Consider the following 18,088-nt stretch of genomic DNA (forward strand, 5'->3'; position numbering starts at 1 on the left):
TTTGAGTTACAGAGGAGGTCTAGGGCTAGAATTATTGCTCTCACTCTGACGATCGCGGCGATATCTCACATGTGTGATTTGAATACCGTTTACATATGCGGGCGCGACTACCATATGCGTTTTCTTCGCTGCGCGAGCTCACGGGGACGGGGGCGCTATAAAAATTTTTTTTAATTTTATTTATTTTTATACTTAAAATTATGTTTCAAAAAAAATTTTTTTTTACTTTTATTGCTGTCACAAGGAATGTAAACATCCCTTGTGACAGTAATAGGTGGTGACAGGTACTTTTTATGGAGGGATCGGGGGTCTAACTTTGCACTTCAAAATATTCAGATCGCCAAAAACGGCGATTCTGAACACTGTATGTTTTTTTAAAACCGGCGCCATTGGCAGCCGAGTAAATGGGAAGTGACGGTGTGACGTCATGATGTCGCTTCCGCGTTTACAATGAGAAAGCTGGAACGAAGCCACCCACAGCTTCGTTACAGCCCGCCCCCAGCTACCGAAGGCAGCCGATTGGACACCGGGCCTCCCGATCGCACGGGAGGGCCGGTAAGAGCGGCGGGAGGGGGGATGTCCCCTCCCGCTCCTCTGGTATAACAGCCGAGCGGCTTTTAGCCGCATCGGTTGTTATACTCTGATAGCCAATCGCTGGCTCTAAACAACAGTACCGGGATGATGCCTGTATAACCCCCGGAAAAGCCAAGTACGCACATCTGCGTACGGTTGGCGGGAAGGGGTTAAAAAAAAATGCTTCTAACCTCAACTGCTTCTAAACTATTAGGCCCCTTTCACACTGGGGCATCAGCGGTAAAGTGCCGCTATTTTTAGCGGCGCTTTACCATCGTTTTTGCGGGGGTTTTCGTCTGATAGCGCGGTGCTTTTAACCCCCGGTAGCAGCTGAAAACAGGTTAAAACGACCTGCAAAATGGCGCTTTGCCGGTGGTTCGGCAGTGGTGCCTGCTCAGTTCAATGGGCAGGAGCGGTGAAGGAGCGGTGTATACAGTGCTCCAAAAATGCTGCTTGCAGGAGTTTTTTTACCGTCCTGCCAGCGCACCGCTCCAGTGTGAAAGCCCTCGGGCACACTGGAGAGACAGGAGCGGCGCTTTACAGGCGCTATGCATGCACTATTTTTAGCGCTGTAGCGCCTGTAAAGCGCCTCAGTGTGAAAGGGGTCTTGTAAACGCCTGAGTGTACATGTACCCATAAGATAACATTGTGGGGCTGCTGAAAAAAAACACCCAAATGCTCCTAAACATCTATTTACCAGCTGTAATGTACATGAGGCAGAAGAAGAAGATTCCTCCCAATGACCACAATAATTAATTAATAGAGATACCTCTAGATGAATGTTGCAGCATTTTCTAATTGCAGGGGCCCTTGAGGATGATGTGGTGTCTGTTTTTGTGTCAGAGACCGATCCTTCAACTGTTGTCCGACCACCCTGAAAAGGAGTTTCTCTCTGGCGGAAACAATGGTGTGTTTTAAAGTGGTTGTAAACCTTGTTACACCATTTTTACCTACAGGTGAGCCTATAACAAGGCTTACCTGTAGGTACCGTGAATATCTCCTAAACTTGCACAGTTTAGGAGATATCCCCTGTATCCACATATGCTGACGTCATTGGCACATGCGCACTGAAGAAACGGCTCGCTTGTGCCGTTTCTTCAGGAACTGTGCCATGACCGGCGGCTCCCACACGCATGCACGAGAGTGACATCATCGCGGCTCCGGGCAATCACAGCGCTGGAGCCCATGAACCCAGAAATAACTCAGGGAGACATGTTGCTGGTCACAGTGGTGTGTGGGGACCGCTGCAACAGCTTCGACCTAAGGTAAGTATTTCATAATGAGCTAGCAAAGCATACTAGCTCATTATGCCTTTGAGGAGTTTAAAACCACTTTAAGTAGAGTGTTGGAAAGTTACAACCTTTGTTATATTTACTGCCTGCATCCACCTTGGGAGTCACTTTTTAGTCCAGTGATCATGCAAGAAGTCAGAGGAATCTCCCCAACAAGGACAGCAAACACAAAACAAAACAGAGGTTCTAACCCTTCCTCACTCTACAAAAAAAAAAGAATCTTCCTAATGGGTTTCCAGGCAGCAGTAAACACCAGACAGTCTAACCCTTCCCCACTTTATAGGCCGAATTGAACTGAAGGCAAAATATATTTTTCCTTTTTGGATAAGGTAAAGAAGAGTTATAACCCTTATCCACAACAAAAAGTGAGAGAAATCCCTTCAGTCAAGCATCTGGTGTAAATCAGCCCTCACTTCTACTTTTGAACACAAACTTTTTGCATAATGTAAAAAAGTGTGAAAACATCTGTCAAGTTTGTAGTACAATAAATAATAGGGGTATATGCTTTGATCTGTCTTGTGCCTTTTATTACTACTGTTATTTACCACTTCCAGCTGATACTTTCTGGACTAGTAGTCCTTTAACTGAAAACTTGCTATAAGTCAGGGGTCTCTAAACTTTTTAAGCAAAGGGCCTGTTTACTGTCCTTCATACTTTAGGGGGGTCAGACTGTGGTCAGCATGAATAGAAAATGTCCCGGTGTCAGTGGGAGTAAACAGTGTCCCCTTGTTGGTATTAGTGGAAGGTATAGTGCCCCATCATTGGTGTCAGTGGGAGGAATAGTGCCCCATCATTGGTGTCAGTGGAAGGAATCGTGCCCCATCATTGGTGTCAGTGGGAGGAATAGTGCCCCATCATTGGTGTTGGTGTCAGTGGGAGGAATAGTGCCCCATCATTGGTGTCAGTGGGAGGAATAGTGCCCCATCATTGGTGTCAGTGGGAGGAATAGTGCCCCATCATTGGTGTCAGTGGGAGGAATAGTGCCCCATCATTGGTGTCAGTGGGAGGAATAGTGCCCCATCACTGGTGTCAGTGGGAGGATTAGTGCCCCATCATTGGTGTCAGTGGGAGGATTAGTGCCCCATCATTGGTGTCAGTGGGAGGATTAGTGCCCCATCATTGGTGTCAGTGGGAGGATTAGTGCCCCATCATTGGTGTCAGTGAGAGGAATAGTGCCCCATCATTGGTGTCAATGGGAGGATTAGTGCTCCATCATTGGTGTCAGTGAGAGGAATAGTGCCCCATCATTGGTGTCAATGGGAGGATTAGTGCTCCATCATTGGTGTCAGTGGGAGGAACTATGCCCCACTGTTGCTCACAGATGAGGGAATAATGCCCCAAGGGCCAGATAAAAGCAAGCAAAATGCCCCATCTGACCCCCGGGCCGTAGTTTGGAGATCATTGCTGTACAAGAAGGAGATGACATCCTAGTTTATAAGGACACATTGCTGTGTTGCGTCAATTATCTTCTCAGTAACTATTGAATTGTTCCCTCTGATTATCAGATAACAACAGAAAGGATGGATGTGCCTCTTCTTGCATATGATGAGTATCTTGTATCTCGATCAATTTACTCCGAACTCAACTTCCAGCAAGAAAATGAAAAAAAAGAAACTATAAGGAAAAGTATTCCAAAAAGACTGAAAGACAGCTGCAGGTGGGTAATATTTCACATAATCTGTGCATTTAGAAAGAAAACAGATCCATTGTGCTTATTTACAATTTCTAATTGTGAGGAGACAGTTTATCTACAAATCCAGATAGGTGATGTGGACATTTATACTGGTATTGATCCCAGTGTGTGCTTTCCTTCCTACCATGATACATGTCAATGTGATCGATAGGGTCTCTTCTGTCATTAAAGCCCTACCTGATAGCAATTTAAAAAAAGGAGGTTTAATACCACTTTAAAATGTGTTACCCCAACATTTTGTGTTTTTGATATGTGTCTGTAATACCATGTACAGTACTTGTATGAAAAAGTATTCTGTTCTCTTTGCATTGCTTCCTTTGTGTAAAATACCTGGTGTTCCTGTCAGTCCCCCTGCTTTCCTATTTCAAACTGACCACGCTAGGCATGGAAGCATATCCATCCCAGCCTGGTCAGTTTCCTTCTTTGCATTCTACTTGGGAGCACAGTCTGCCTGTACTCCAGTGGTTAGACTTGTGCTGGCACAACTCCCTGCACAGCTCTTCATTGGGAAGATCGCTGTCCTGCTGTTTCTCTGCCTCCTGCTAACATTCTCCCCCTACAGCCTCCATCTCTAGCTAAACAACAAAAACAACAAAAAAAGAAAAGAAAACAAACACAAAACATTTTGCCTTTTACTTCTATTTTAAATGTAATTAACTGTTTTAAAAGGAGGGGGTTCACATATAATTTAAGCATTTAAAAAATCACTCTACTGTTGGACTGTTGGCGACTCATACATAGATTTCACATACTTTTCTACAGTACACCAGTCTTATTCATGAATGGATATAATGATTAACTAAGGATATCCTGATAGGATCTCTAAGGTAGCCATCAATCCTATTACACTTTAGATGTCCCTGTTATGCTTTCCTTGTCATTACCCATGGCTGGACAGAAACAATGAGTATGGAATCTGAATGAAAATCCAGAAGTGACACGCTGTATTTGTCTGTGAGTTGGTGAGAATTTTACATAAAGGCAACCTTACTAGCATAAGCCTTATTCAAATTGGAAACATACACTGTATTGTCAAAAGTATTGGCACACCTGCCTTTACACGCACATGAACTTTAATGCATCCCAGTCTTAGTCCGTAGGGTTCAATATTGAGTTGGCCCACTCTTTGCAGCTATAACAGCTTCAACTCTTCTGGGAAGACTGTCCACAAGGTTTAGGAGTGTGTCTATGGGAATGTTTGACCATTCTTCCAGAAGCGCATTTGTGAGGTCAGACGCTGATGTTGGATGAGAAGGCCTGGCTCACAGTCTCTGCTCTTATTCATCCCAAAGTGTTCTGTTAAGTTGAGGTCAGGGCTTTGTGCAGGCCAGTCAAGTTCCTCCACCCCAAACTCGCTCATCCATGTCTTTATGGACCTTGCTTTGTACACTGGTCCAAATCATTTGGTGGAGGGGGGATTATGATGCGGGGTTGTTTTTCAGGGGTTGGGCTTGGCCCCTTAGTTCCAGTGAAGGGAACTCTTAAGGCGTCAGCATACAAAGACATTTTGGACAATTTCATGCTCCCAACTTTGTGGGAACAGTTTGGGGATGGCCCCTTCCTGTTCCAACATGACTGCGCACCAGTGCACAAAGCAAGGTCCATAAAGACATGGATGAGTGAGTTGGGGTGGAGGAACTTGACTAGCCTGCACAGAGTCCTGACCTCAACCTGACAGAACACCTTTGGGATGAATTAGAGCAGAGCCAGGCCTTCTCGTCCAACATCAGCGCCTAACCTCACAAATGCACTTCTGGAAGAATGGTCAAACTTTCCCATAGACACACTCCTAAACCTTGTGGACAGCCTTCCCAGAAGAGTTGAAGCTGTTATAGCTGCAAAGGGTGGGCCAACTCAATATTGAACTCTAAGACTAAGACTGGGATGCCATTAAAGTTCACATGAGTGTAAATGCAGGCGTCCCAATACTTTTGACAATATACTGTATCTTGTCATGCACCTGTATTAATACTCCTACAAATTTTGAAAAGCATAGTTATTTTCTTTGGATTAATTCTCATTTACACACAGTGTAAGAGAACAAACAGCCACTGGGTGTTCTGTATAATACTCTATTTTTTTGTTTTTTACCCATTTAATTGTATACTTTTTTTTTTTTTTGCTGCATTTAAAGTATTAAAGAAATATGAATTGTGTGATTGTTATGACTAAAGTCTTGTTGTTTGATATACAGTTGCACACCTGTCACAGCTCGCCATAAACTTAAGAAATTTTTCCCTGTCCTTAACTGGCTGCCCAAGTACCGATGGAAAGAATGGTTTGTACATGACCTTGTCTCAGGACTTTGCACAGGACTCGTTGCCACTTTACAAGGTAAGCTTTTTCCTCATACAAGTTTTGTTCATTGTGAAACATTTATGCGGCGTACACACGATCCGATTTTCCTGGAACAAATGTTGGATGTGAGCTGGTTGGCTGAAAGTCCAACTGTGTGTACGCTCCATCGGACAAAAGTCCAAAGTACAAACACGCATGCTCAGAAGCAGAAGCGGTCGGTCTTGTAAACTAGTGTTTGTAATGGAGAATTAACATTCGTGACGTGGCAAATTTTGAAATCTCGAAATGCAGCGCACAATTCTCTTCTTCTTTATTGGGATAATAATGAAGCTGCTTTGCTGGTGATACTGGTGGAGTTATTGCAAACAAATTTTCAAAGGCTTTTTTTTCTAGTGATATCAAGAATAATATTATGTTTTTTTTTAATTTGGGCAAGTTATCACAGCACCATTATCCTGTAGTTTATAAGATCAAAGATACAACTATGTTGGTGTCCTTTTGACATTGTATTTTTTTAAATGTAACTGCCTACTCCCAACATATAAAACACATAGCCAAGTATTATTCTCCACATTTTTTTTATTGTGCATTAAAAAAAGAAAACAAATAAAATTAGACATGTTATCTGCCAATAGAACTTAACCAAAAGGTGCATTCTATGCAACCAGAAATATAGAAAATATACCAAATCAAATCATTATTCAACCAAAAAAATAATGTCAAAGCAATAAGTCCAAGGCCAATAATAAATAACACGTTATCTCCTCTGATTCCACAACATGGCTGGTTGACGAACGGCCGTTCAGAAACTAACTGAAAAGCACAAATCGACATTCACCAAACTTCTACTAACACGAAATTAGCAGAAGGAACCCAAAATGTGGCGCTATTCAGTTTGAAATTCAGTTCAGTTAAAGCAGAACTCAAGAAAGAAGATGAAAACGAATAGCTCATTAAGCCCCGGTTCACACTATAACCCGTATACATTGCAGTGTGATTTGAGCCTATTAAGCTTGAATGGGCTTAAATCGCACCAAAGAAGTGAAGGCACCTTTTTTGGAGCCGCAGCTCAACTGGAACGCATGGTTGGGTTGTAGCATGCGATTCGGTGCAGGCAAACCTCACTGTGTTTGCGATGCGTTTGGGGTGTCCTTAACTTTGCATGAACACTTGCAGCGGATCGCAAACACAGTGCAATTGCTATGCAGTGTCTGAAAAGTGCAGGGATTGTATTGTTTCCTGCACCACATATGTGTAAACCTAGGCTAAAAGATAAAACATAAAAACAACTTTGGCTGCAATATTTACCTTCAATTCAGAGCATTTTGAATTTTCAAAACTTGTAGACCTTAATTTACACTTTTACCTTTCTTTGAGGACCTTTGTAAACTGCTTTAGCATGTCCAGTATACTACTTTCACAGCCAGCCCTAGGGGGAATTTACTAAAACGGGAGCAGACAGAATGTGGAGGAGCTGTGTATAGTAGCCTCAGATTCTAGCTTCTGCTTGTTTAGTTAAAGGGTAACTCCACTTTCGTGGAAAAAAATAGCAAATCAAGAAAAAATAATATAGTGTATACAATTGCAACACAAGTCATTTTGTAATTGAATGTTACTAAAAATCACCTTTCCTTTTCAATCTGCAGCCGCTGTAATTTTCTGAAAATGCAATGCAATATGGCTACCTCGAGTTGTTCTGTACATAGAATGTATACAGAATGTCCCCTAGAGACATAATTTCCTGCTTTTGTGATTGGCTCACTAATTTTCACAGAAGTCTGCCTAAGATACAAGTCAGATTTCAGGCATCCCCTGCACCAAAAATGTCATTTTTGGTGAGATACTCCCAATAGGAACACGTCTAAAGGGATGCAGGCCCAGCAGCTTTCCCCATTAGTGCCCTGCAGCTGCACAGCTGATTGATAATAATGAAACCACTTCCATTAGACCCACTAAGCACATGGGCACAGAGGAACAAACAGTGATTTTTTTTTTTCAGAATAACAAAAGGTACAGTAGGAATCTGCACCAAAGTTTGTTATAATCTTTTCAATGCACACATTTCATCCAGGGGGAAATGTTTTTTTCTCAACAAAAGTGGAGTTACGCTTTAATCTTTGAATATTAAAGCGGAGCTCCACTCAAAAGGGGAAGCTCTGCTTGTTTTCTCCCCCCCCCCCTCCGCTGCCACATTTGACACCTTGAGGGGGGGGTGGGTACCTGTTTTTGTCAGGTACCCGTCCCCATTTCTGGGGACGACCTCACCAAGGTCCCCCAGAAGTTCGCCCCCCCTCCTCCTTCCCTGCTGCTGGGCCATTCACAAAGCGCTGTGCGCTTTGTGCATGCGCAGTACAGAACCGGCTGTGAAGCAGCAAGGCTTCACTGCCAGCTTCCCTTACAAGGAATGGCGGCGGCAGCACCCGAGAGCCGATTGAAAAATCTGCTGAGGTGCTGACATCGTGGGATCCCTGGACAGGTAAGCATCCTAATATTAAAAGAGGAACAAACACACTACACAGACACGCACCTCTTCTCTTGCTATCACTGCACAGACACATGCACTTCCGTACTCTCTGTCGTCACCAAACCAACACACACTACCCTGATCTTCACAACTGGACTGAAATTAATTTCTTCACTCTCCACCACTGCACAGATGCACATTTCTTCATTCCCCACCACTGCACCCAAACACACTTCTCTCTCTGCCATCGCACACCTCCTCACTGTCTGCCACTGCACTGGTGCGCACTACTTCACTTGTCTTCACTGCATTGACTCACACTTATGACATACAGGGGTTGATTTGCTACAACTGAAGAGTGCAAAATCTGGTGCAGCCATGCATGGTAGCCAATCAGCTTCTTCCTTTTGGCTTGTTCAATTAAGCTTTGACGATAAAACCTGGAAGCTGATTGGTTTCTGTGAAGAGCTGCGCCAGATTTTGCATGCTCCAATTTTAGTAAATCAACCCCTCACTTCCTTACTCCCTACCACTCAACCAACATTCATTTCCCACTGCACCATTGCACACCTCTTCCCTTTCTGTTATTGCACCGATGTTCACTTCCGTATTCTTCCTGTTTAAGGAAGGACACATTTTTACTTGTTTATTTCTTTAAGCAGAATGGAATATCACACAATATTTGCATAAGTGTCTCAAAAAATAATGGTCATGTGTAATGTCATTGTCATTATTGTAATGTGTCATAAATTATTTTCAATTAAAATACACTGCATTTTTTTAGTGCACACAAAAACAATATATTTTTCAAATGTTCAACATTTTTAAAAAGATGAGACTACTGGGTTAATAAATATCAAAGATATCTCGCCTCAAATTCAAATGTTCTTGAGATTCTGTGAAAAACTATGATACCAACAATTGTTAATTTAGGAATGTTTTAAAGACAATTACAGCTCATCAGTTTTGAGTTAAAACTAAATAATGGCTGGCCCCAAATATTTTTTTCTACCTCTGGTGTGTGGGAGACAGAATATAAAATGCTGCATAGTAGATGTTTATGTACATGCATTTATTACAGGTACTTATACAGTGACAACAATTTACACAGCGTTTAACAGCTATTGTACATTCACCTCAGGAGCTTTCAGTCTGGGATCCCTAACTCACATCCATACACATACTAGGCCCAATTTACCTACCAGCATTTCTTTTGGAGTGTGGGGGGAAACCGGAGTACCCAGAAGAAACCCACACAGGCACAACATGCAAACTCCAAGCAGGTAGTCCCGTGGTTGGGATTGGAACCGATGATCCTAGTGCTGCTAGGTGGAAGTGCTAACCACTTAGTCACTGTGCTGCCCATGCATCCTAGCTGTGTGGGTGTATGGAGGTTCAGTTTCTTTAAAAAATATTTTTATACAGTTTTATAAGAGACCAGCAGATTTTGTAGCTTACTCCATATAGCGCGACCTGTTGCTAGCGATTTTTTTAGTAGTACGGTTGAGCTAGTGTAGCTGTCAGTAATTGGTGAAATTGTTTGGTGTAAACACTGAATTGAGATTAAAATCACCCGTCCAGCTCTACTTTAACCTCTCTCCTTAATTATTGTACACAAGAGATGGTATAGTAAATACAAAAATAACCGAGAGAAAGAAATAAAAAAAAGGTTTTAAATGGTGTTAAAAAGTGCCACAAGGTTAAGAAAGTATGTATTCTAGAGAGTAACAAGATTTTGGCCAAAAATGTCCAACCTAACAAATGTATTTAGTGAACCAAGGTTATCTGTTGTAGTTGCAGGTGCCTTACTGACTATGGATTCTGAAAGTTGGGATCATAGTCATTGAATGATTTGTATTCTTAGCCTATTGGTTCCTTTGCAGATCTATTTGGTTTTGTGCTATACACATCTACCTGGTGACATTTAGGGGTTGATTTTCTAAAGGCAAATAGATTGTGCAGATGCCCTTTGCAAGTGCAGTTGCTCCAGAGCTTAGTAAATGAGGTAAAGCTCCACTTTGCAAAGAGTACTGACATATAATCACACATAGGATGGACTTGTGTTTTTTTTCAACCTCACCTACCATGTAACTATACCCAAACACATGCAAGGAAAATGAAAAAAACAGCATTTTTGCTTGTACTTGACTGGATGATGGAAGTCAGCAGAGTTTAAGCTCTGGAGCAACTGCACTTTGCAAAGAGCACAGTCTATTTGCCTTTAGTAAATCAACCCTGTAGTGCCTGACGCCATCCCCATCTATTTGAACTTTGTATACTCATATACCTTTTAGGTAACTAACTTATGTCCATATCTGCAAACATAAGATGGAGTATTTTGTTGTATAGGATGTATTGTGCTCCCTGACAGAATTATACAAATAGAATATTTACAACATTCCTACAAAAATAAGTAAAAAGCTAGTCTTGCACATTCTGTGCACTTCTTACATTGATCGGGGTGAATCTTATCACTTTTTTGCATGCTTGTACCATGATAAGTGTTTGAAGAATTCAAAGGGCTTCAAGATATGTCAGCATGGCCATGATATTTTATCTGTAACTTTTTTTTTATATCAGTCTCACTACATGATATTTTTATTGTTTATCTGTGTTTTCAGATACCTACAAAGTGAATCTCACAATGCACCTTGAACTCTCTTAGCCTTGTAGGATACATCCTTAAAATATAACTGTTTCTCACAACTAAGGACGTTTTCACCTTTCACCTTTTGATTAGATAGAATGTACAAATAGAGATTGTGGCTGCCCTCAGTTACACCAGATTGCTGCAAACAGACATTGATTGCATAATCTTACATAAATAAGCTTGACACATTAACTTATTATTATTATTATTATTATTATTATTATTATACATGATTTATATAGCACCAACAGTTTACTTTACAACATGAGGGAAGACAGTACAGCTACAATACAATTCAATTCAGGAGAAATCAGAGGACTCTGTCAGAGGACTCTGCTTATTAGAGCTTACAACCTAAAAGGGAGGTTCAAGTGACATCAAAAGGTAATAATTGTGGAGGATGAGCTGATGGAGAAGATAAAAGTACAATTGTTAGATGCAAGCAAGATAGGCTTCTCTAAAGAGAAGGGTATTCAGGGATCACCTAAAAGTGGACAGAGTTAAAGCCTCGTACACACAATCTGATTTTCCGACGGGAAATGTGTGATGACAGGCTGTTGGCGGTAAATTGGACCGTGTGTATGCTCCATCGGACAATTGTTGTCGGATTTTCCGCAGACAAATGTTGGATAGTAGGTTTTAAAATTTTCCGCGGACAAGTGTCTGTTGTCGAATTTTCCGAGCGTGTGTACAAAAGTCCATCGGACAAAAGTCCAACACACTCCAAGTACACGCATGCTCGGAAGCAAGGACGAGCCAGAAGCGGTCAGTTTTATAAACTACATTCGTAATGGAGAATTAACATTCGTGACGTGGCAAATTATGAAATCTCGAAATGCAGCGCACATTCTCTTCTTCTTTATTGGGATAATAATGAAGCTGCTTTGCTGGTAATACTGATGGAGTTATTGAAAACTATTTTTCAAAGGCTTTTTTTTTTTCTAGTGATATCAAGAAGAATATTATTATGCCTTTTTTTTTTTTTATTTGTGCAAGTTACCACAACACCATTATTCTGTAGTTTTTAAGATCAAAGATACAACTATGTTGGTGTACCTTGTCAATTTTACATTGTATTTTCTTAAATGTAACTTCCTACTCCCAAACTGTCACTTGAAGTAAAACACAAGTATTATTTTCCACAATTTTTTTTTATTGTGCATTAAAAAAGAAAACAAATAAAATTAGACATGCTATCTGCCAATAGAACTTAACCAAAAGGTGCATTCTATGCAACCAGAAATATAGAAAATATACCAAATCAAATCATTATAATTCAACTAAAAAATAAAATAAAAGCCTCATGCATGTGGTGAAAGCAGGGGTCCGTCATCCGGAGATAATTCCGAAAATCATCTGGATTATTCTCCTGGAGCTTCTGCAGAAAAGGCATATGACATCATTGGTCACGATTAATAAAGCAACCAATTTTTGGTCCAAGAACTCCTCCTCCTCCTGTTTCTGGACTGGGTTTGTGTCAAAGCAATAACTCCAAGGCCAATACTAAATAATAAAGAATAATATAATAATAAATAATGTTATCTCCTCCGATTCCGCAACATGTCTGGTTGACGAACGGCCGTTCAGAAACAAACTGAAAAGCGCAAACTGAAAAGCGCGAAATGAAAAGCACAAATGAACACTCACCAGACTTCTACTAACACAAAATGAGCAGAAGGAGCCCAAAGGGTGGCGCTAAAGAGCTGAAAAACCACGTAGTACGTCACTACGTTCATGTTTGTTGGCCGACAATTCTTTGTCGTGTGTATGCAAGACAAAATCCAGGCACACACCTTCGGACAAAAGTAAGAGGTTTTGTGTGCGGAAAATCCGATCGTGTGTACGAGGCTTTAGAGATAGTTGGACAAATTGGGGTAGGGGATTCCAGAACATCCAGAAGTTTCAAAGAGACTTGGGAGAAGTCCTGGAGGTGAGCATGGGAGGAGGTGACAATGGAACTAGCGAGCAAGAGGCCTTGGAAGGAACGAAGAGAACAATTTGGTTGGTATTTTGAGACTAGGTTAGTGATGTAGCTGGGGGCCGAGTTGTGGATGGCTTTGTAAGGTGTTGAATTGACTTGAATTAATTGGGAGAGCGGAAGCCAGAGGAGGAATTAGCGGGGGGGGGGAGCAGACACTGAAAGCTTGGTAAGGTGGATCAGTTTGGCAACAGCATTCAAGTAATAATAAAGGCATTTAATTTTTTTAAAAATAACTAACATAATATACTTATCTGCTCTGTGCAATGGTTTTTTTTTGAGTTTGAGGAAGTGGTGTGATATACCCCTCCACCCTCAGCAGTCATATAGTGACTATATCGCCCCCCCCCCCCCACTCTCAGCAGGCATAGAGACACCGCATCACCCCTCCCCCTCACCCTCAGCAGCCATATAATCACCACATCACCCCACCCCAACACTCTCAGTAGTCATATGGTCACTACATCACCCCTCCACTCTCAGCAGCCATATAGTCACTAAATCACCCCCCCCCTCAGCAGCCATGTAGTCATTGCTACCCCCCCACCCACCCCACTCTCAGCAGGCATAAAGCCACCACATAACCACTTCCACTCTTATATAGTAATCTTATTCCCACCCCCCATATCGGCAGCCATATAATCACCACATCAACCCTGCACCCTCAACACTCTCAGCAGTTATATGGTCACCACATCGCCCCCCACCACTCTCAGCAGCTATGTAGTCACTAATTCAAGATCTGCAAGACGGCCAGGTCACTAGTATTTTTTAGGTGCACAATGATGGCAGCAGGCACATTTCTTTTTATAACATGTTTCCTTTAATGCTTCTAATACTGTAGAGGTTTGTCTTATCCAGCAGGATGGATTGGACACTAGCAGGAATCTATGACAACTAAAATTATGATATATTTTGTCTGATTGCAGGTCTGGCTTTTGCATTACTTACTGAGGTGCCTGTCGGATATGGCCTTTATTCTTCATTCTTCCCCATCCTTACTTACTTTTTCTTGGGAACATCCCGGCACATCGCAGTTGGTAGGTAACATAGCCAACAGCACTCTTCAGTTCTAGTGATTTCTTGTGTATAAAGACTATGGGAAAGAAAAGGTCTCTGTGTTGCCCAAAGCAGCCAGTCTGATTCTTACTGAAATATCCTTGCCAGTTCCAAAATTACAGCTAGAATCATATTGGTCTTTACTGGAAATGCATAAAGCACTTCCTTTTATATCAGCCGGCCAGCTTAATGATGTTTCAATTCAGTACAGTGCCCACAATTATTAATGTTCTACCACTGCAGAATCTAAAGTATCTATATCAACTATTTAAAGTAGATCCAAACATAATCACTAAAATCTTTTATTAGCTTTACCATGTTGATGTAATTTCTAAAGTTGTTTTTAAATCTGTGATTTCATTAAAATAATACCTGTTGCTCTTACCATGAAGGTGCTTGTTCAGGCTTTATCTTTTATGGGATGACAAATGTCTCTCAACTGTACTTCTTCTATGAGACTATAGGTGGCCATGCGGCCACACGTTTCACAGACATGTTCCTCCTTTGTGACTATAAGGAAACCTATCCAGACTAATGCTAGAATGAGATGATGTTACACAGTGCTTTATCAAATTATATGTTATTTGGTTAGGGATCTACTTTGATGGGTTATTCATTATGGGCACTCATTCTTTCCCATTAGGACCATTTCCAGTTATCTGTTTGATGGTGGGACAAGTCGTGCTGGCCATGGCTCCAGATGAAAAATATATAATTACTAATTCCACGGACTCAAATGGAACAATGATAGATTTTGAAGCTCGAGATGCTGCAAGAGTTGTCATTTCAAGTACACTGAGCTTCTTGATTGGAATCATCCAGGTAAAGCACATCGTATTTCTTATACTATAGAACAGGTATTTCCTGTGCTCTGTTTTTAGGTAGTGTGATAATAGCAGCCGTGCTTCCACTGTGTCTTGGGGTAGACAGCTTCAACTATAGGAACTTTTGTATTTACAGCGAAATCCCACACAGCAGTTAAAATTGTAATCTATGTCAATCAGTTGTGTTACGTTTACAGCATTACCCCTTACAAGTCATGGGGTAAACAAAACCTTTGTGACCAGACCAAATTTCTAAGTTTTGGTATGCATCAATTTACCAAATAACTTCTTAAAACCCTTTTTAACCATAACCTTTTAAAAACTTTTAACCTTAGCCTTTTTAAAAACCTTTATCCTTAACCTTTAATAACCTTCATCTGGTAGTTTGTTTTTTAAAAAATAGATAGTTACAGAAAAAAACAAAGCCTTTGCTCTTGCAAGACCTCCAGCACATGGTGTCTCCCTCTTTTTCCCAATAAATATTTAGAGCAATGTTTTTCAACCTTTTTTCAGTCAAGGCACCCTTGAAAAATTATGGACAATCTTGAGGCACCCTTTAAAAATTATGGACAGCCTCGAGACATCTCATTCTAAAATGTGAAATCTATTCTAATAGTTTTATATATTGCATCAACATCCACAAGTAGGACACCCAACGTTTGAGGTGATTTATTCTTCCAAAGCAAATACACTTTTGCTAAATGGTACTGACTAGTATTCCAAAGTTTCTCTTCTCCCTCAGTTTTTCTCTATCACTCAGCTAATGTGACCCCAACACTGATGGAGAAAGGCTGGGGAGGGTCAGACAAGGATGCTATGCAGGCGATTGACACCCTCCTTATCAACTGATGACGCCATTGGTCATTAGAATGCCAGCAGCTAGAAGGTTGTAATGGTGCACAATGAAAACCTGTGATGTAGTGTAATTAAAAGGCAGCCTTCACCCACACGCTGGTTTGTATACAATTTTTAGGCATTTTGCCAAGGCACTTCTGAAGAAACCTCGAGGTGCCCCAGGGTGCTTGGGCACCCTGGTTGAAAAGGCTGATTTAGAGACCTCCAGTTCAGGTATATTTTTCATACATAAAATACAGTGCATCCGGAAAGTATTCACATTGCTTCACTTTTAATACATTTTGTTATGTTACAGCCTTATTCCAAAATGGATTAAATTCATTATTTTCCTCAAAATTCTACAAACAATACCCTATAATGACAATGTGAAAAAGTTTGTTTGAAATCTTTGCAAATTTATTAAAGATAAAAACCGAAAATAATCCCATATATATAAGTATTCACAGCCTTTGCTCAATACTTTGTTGAAGAACCTTTGGCACCAATTACAGCCTCGAGTCTTTTTGAATATGATGCTACAAGCTTGGCACACCTATTTTTGGACAGTTTCTCCCATTCTTCTTTGCAGGACCTTTCAAGCTCCATCAGGTTGGATGGGGAGCGTCGGTGCACAGCCATTTTCAGATCTCTCCAGAGATGTTCAATTGGGTTAAAGTCAGGGCTCTGGCTGGGTCACTCAAGGACATTCGCAGAGTTGTAACATAGCCACTCCTTTGTTATCTTGGCTGTGTGCTTAGGGTCATTGTCCTGATGGAAGATGAACTTTCACCCCAGTCTGAGGTCCAGAGCGCTCTGGAGCAGGTTTTCATCAAGGATATCTCTGTACATTTCTGCATTCATCTTTCCCTTAATCCTGACTAGTCTCCCTGTTCCTGCCGCTTAAAAACATCCCCACAGCATAATGCTGCCACCGCCATGCTTCACTGTAGGGATGGTATTGGCCAGGTGATGAGAGGTGCTTGGTTTCCTACAGACATGACACTTACCATTCAGGCCAAAGAGCTCAATCTTTGTTTCATCAGACCAGAGAATTTTGTTTCTCGTGGCCTGAGAGTTCTTCAGGTGCCTTTTGGCAAACTCCAGGCGGGATGTCATGTGCCTTTTCTGAGGCTTGGCTTCCATCTGGCCACTCTACCCTACAGGCCTGATTGGTGGAGTACAGAGATGGTTGTTCTTCTGGAAAGTTCTCCTCTCTCCACAGAGAAATGCTGGAGTTCTGTCAGAGTGACCATCTGGTTCTTGGTCACCTCCCTGACTAAGACCCTTCTCCGATTACTCAGTTTGGCCGGGCAGCCTGCTCAAGGAAGAGTCCTTGTGGTTCCAAACTTCTTCCATTTGATGGAGGCCACTTTGCTCATTGGGACCTTCAATGCTGCAGAAATTGTTCTGTACATTTCCCCAGATCTGTGCCTCAATATAATCCTGTCCTGGAGGTCTACAAACAATTCCTTGGACTTCATGGCTTGGTTTGTACTCTGGCATGCACTGTTAACTGTAGAATCTTATATAGACAGGTGTGTGCCTTTCCAAATTATGTCCAATCAACTGAATTTACCACAGGTGGACTCCAATCAAGTTGTAAAAACATATCAAGGATGATCAGTGGAAACAGGATGCACCTGAGCTCAATTTTGAGTGTCATGGCAAAGGCTTGACAGCCTTTTATGTACATGTAATTTTTTCATTTTTTATTTTTAGGTTGAATATGTTTTATTCAAGTATTTTTGCAGAAAGAGCAGTGTAGGGTACAAAAGAGAAGAAAAGGAAGGGGGGATTGCAGTAAACAAATACCAGAGATCAACATTATCTTAAATATATAACCTAAACATCTTTACCAGCTGTAAAATACCACAAAAACTTAACAGGTGGCTAAGTTTAGGTGGAGTGAGCTCTAGTGTGCGTAGAAACAAAGTGTAAGAAAGAGAGTGGGAGGGTAAAAGGTAAGGGGGAAGGGGGGGAAGAAAGATAGATACAGTGTTCCGTATTTCCTTTCAATATTGTACTCAACAGGCAGATCGATTTTATGTCAATAATCAGAGCTGCAACAACTTCCAAGCATAGTCCACATCAGTTATAAGGAAATCCATCCTGCAGTTACCTATAAGAAAAACAAAACCCTCCCACAATAGCAGCATAAACCAAAATTCCAGGCAAACGTATATCGTGGTGTGAGCAAGTCATTGAGGGTATTACAATGTGACTCATTAGTGAGCTGATGAAAACTGTACTCGTATAGGAGGGAGAACTACACCCTCTAGTGACCATGCGGTGGAATTGCAGTGGTCAGTATAAAATTGGCTGTGCAAACCTCTAAGTCAGTAAAGGCTCTGCAAACCCTAAAGTGGGGAACGTGGGAAACACACACACACAGGGCTACCCGCCTCGACCTATGCAAAAAATGT

General features: G+C 41.4%; 1 protein-coding gene across 3 annotated transcripts in view; it reads left to right on the forward strand.

Moving 5' to 3' along the window:
• LOC141131876 (pendrin-like) overlaps positions 1-18,088 on the forward strand; it is a 148,406-nt gene that overhangs the window by 54,466 nt on the left and 75,852 nt on the right. For all 3 annotated transcript variants that reach the window (XM_073619663.1, XM_073619664.1, XM_073619665.1), the window contains exons 2-5: positions 3,371-3,522; positions 5,753-5,892; positions 13,878-13,988; positions 14,651-14,829. In XM_073619663.1, coding sequence (XP_073475764.1) covers positions 3,371-3,522; positions 5,753-5,892; positions 13,878-13,988; positions 14,651-14,829 — 582 coding nt within the window. The remainder of the gene's footprint in view (positions 1-3,370; positions 3,523-5,752; positions 5,893-13,877; positions 13,989-14,650; positions 14,830-18,088) is intronic.

The sequence above is a fragment of the Aquarana catesbeiana genome, linkage group LG03 (assembly GCF_042186555.1).
Source record: "Aquarana catesbeiana isolate 2022-GZ linkage group LG03, ASM4218655v1, whole genome shotgun sequence".
NCBI lineage: Eukaryota > Metazoa > Chordata > Amphibia > Anura > Ranidae > Aquarana > Aquarana catesbeiana.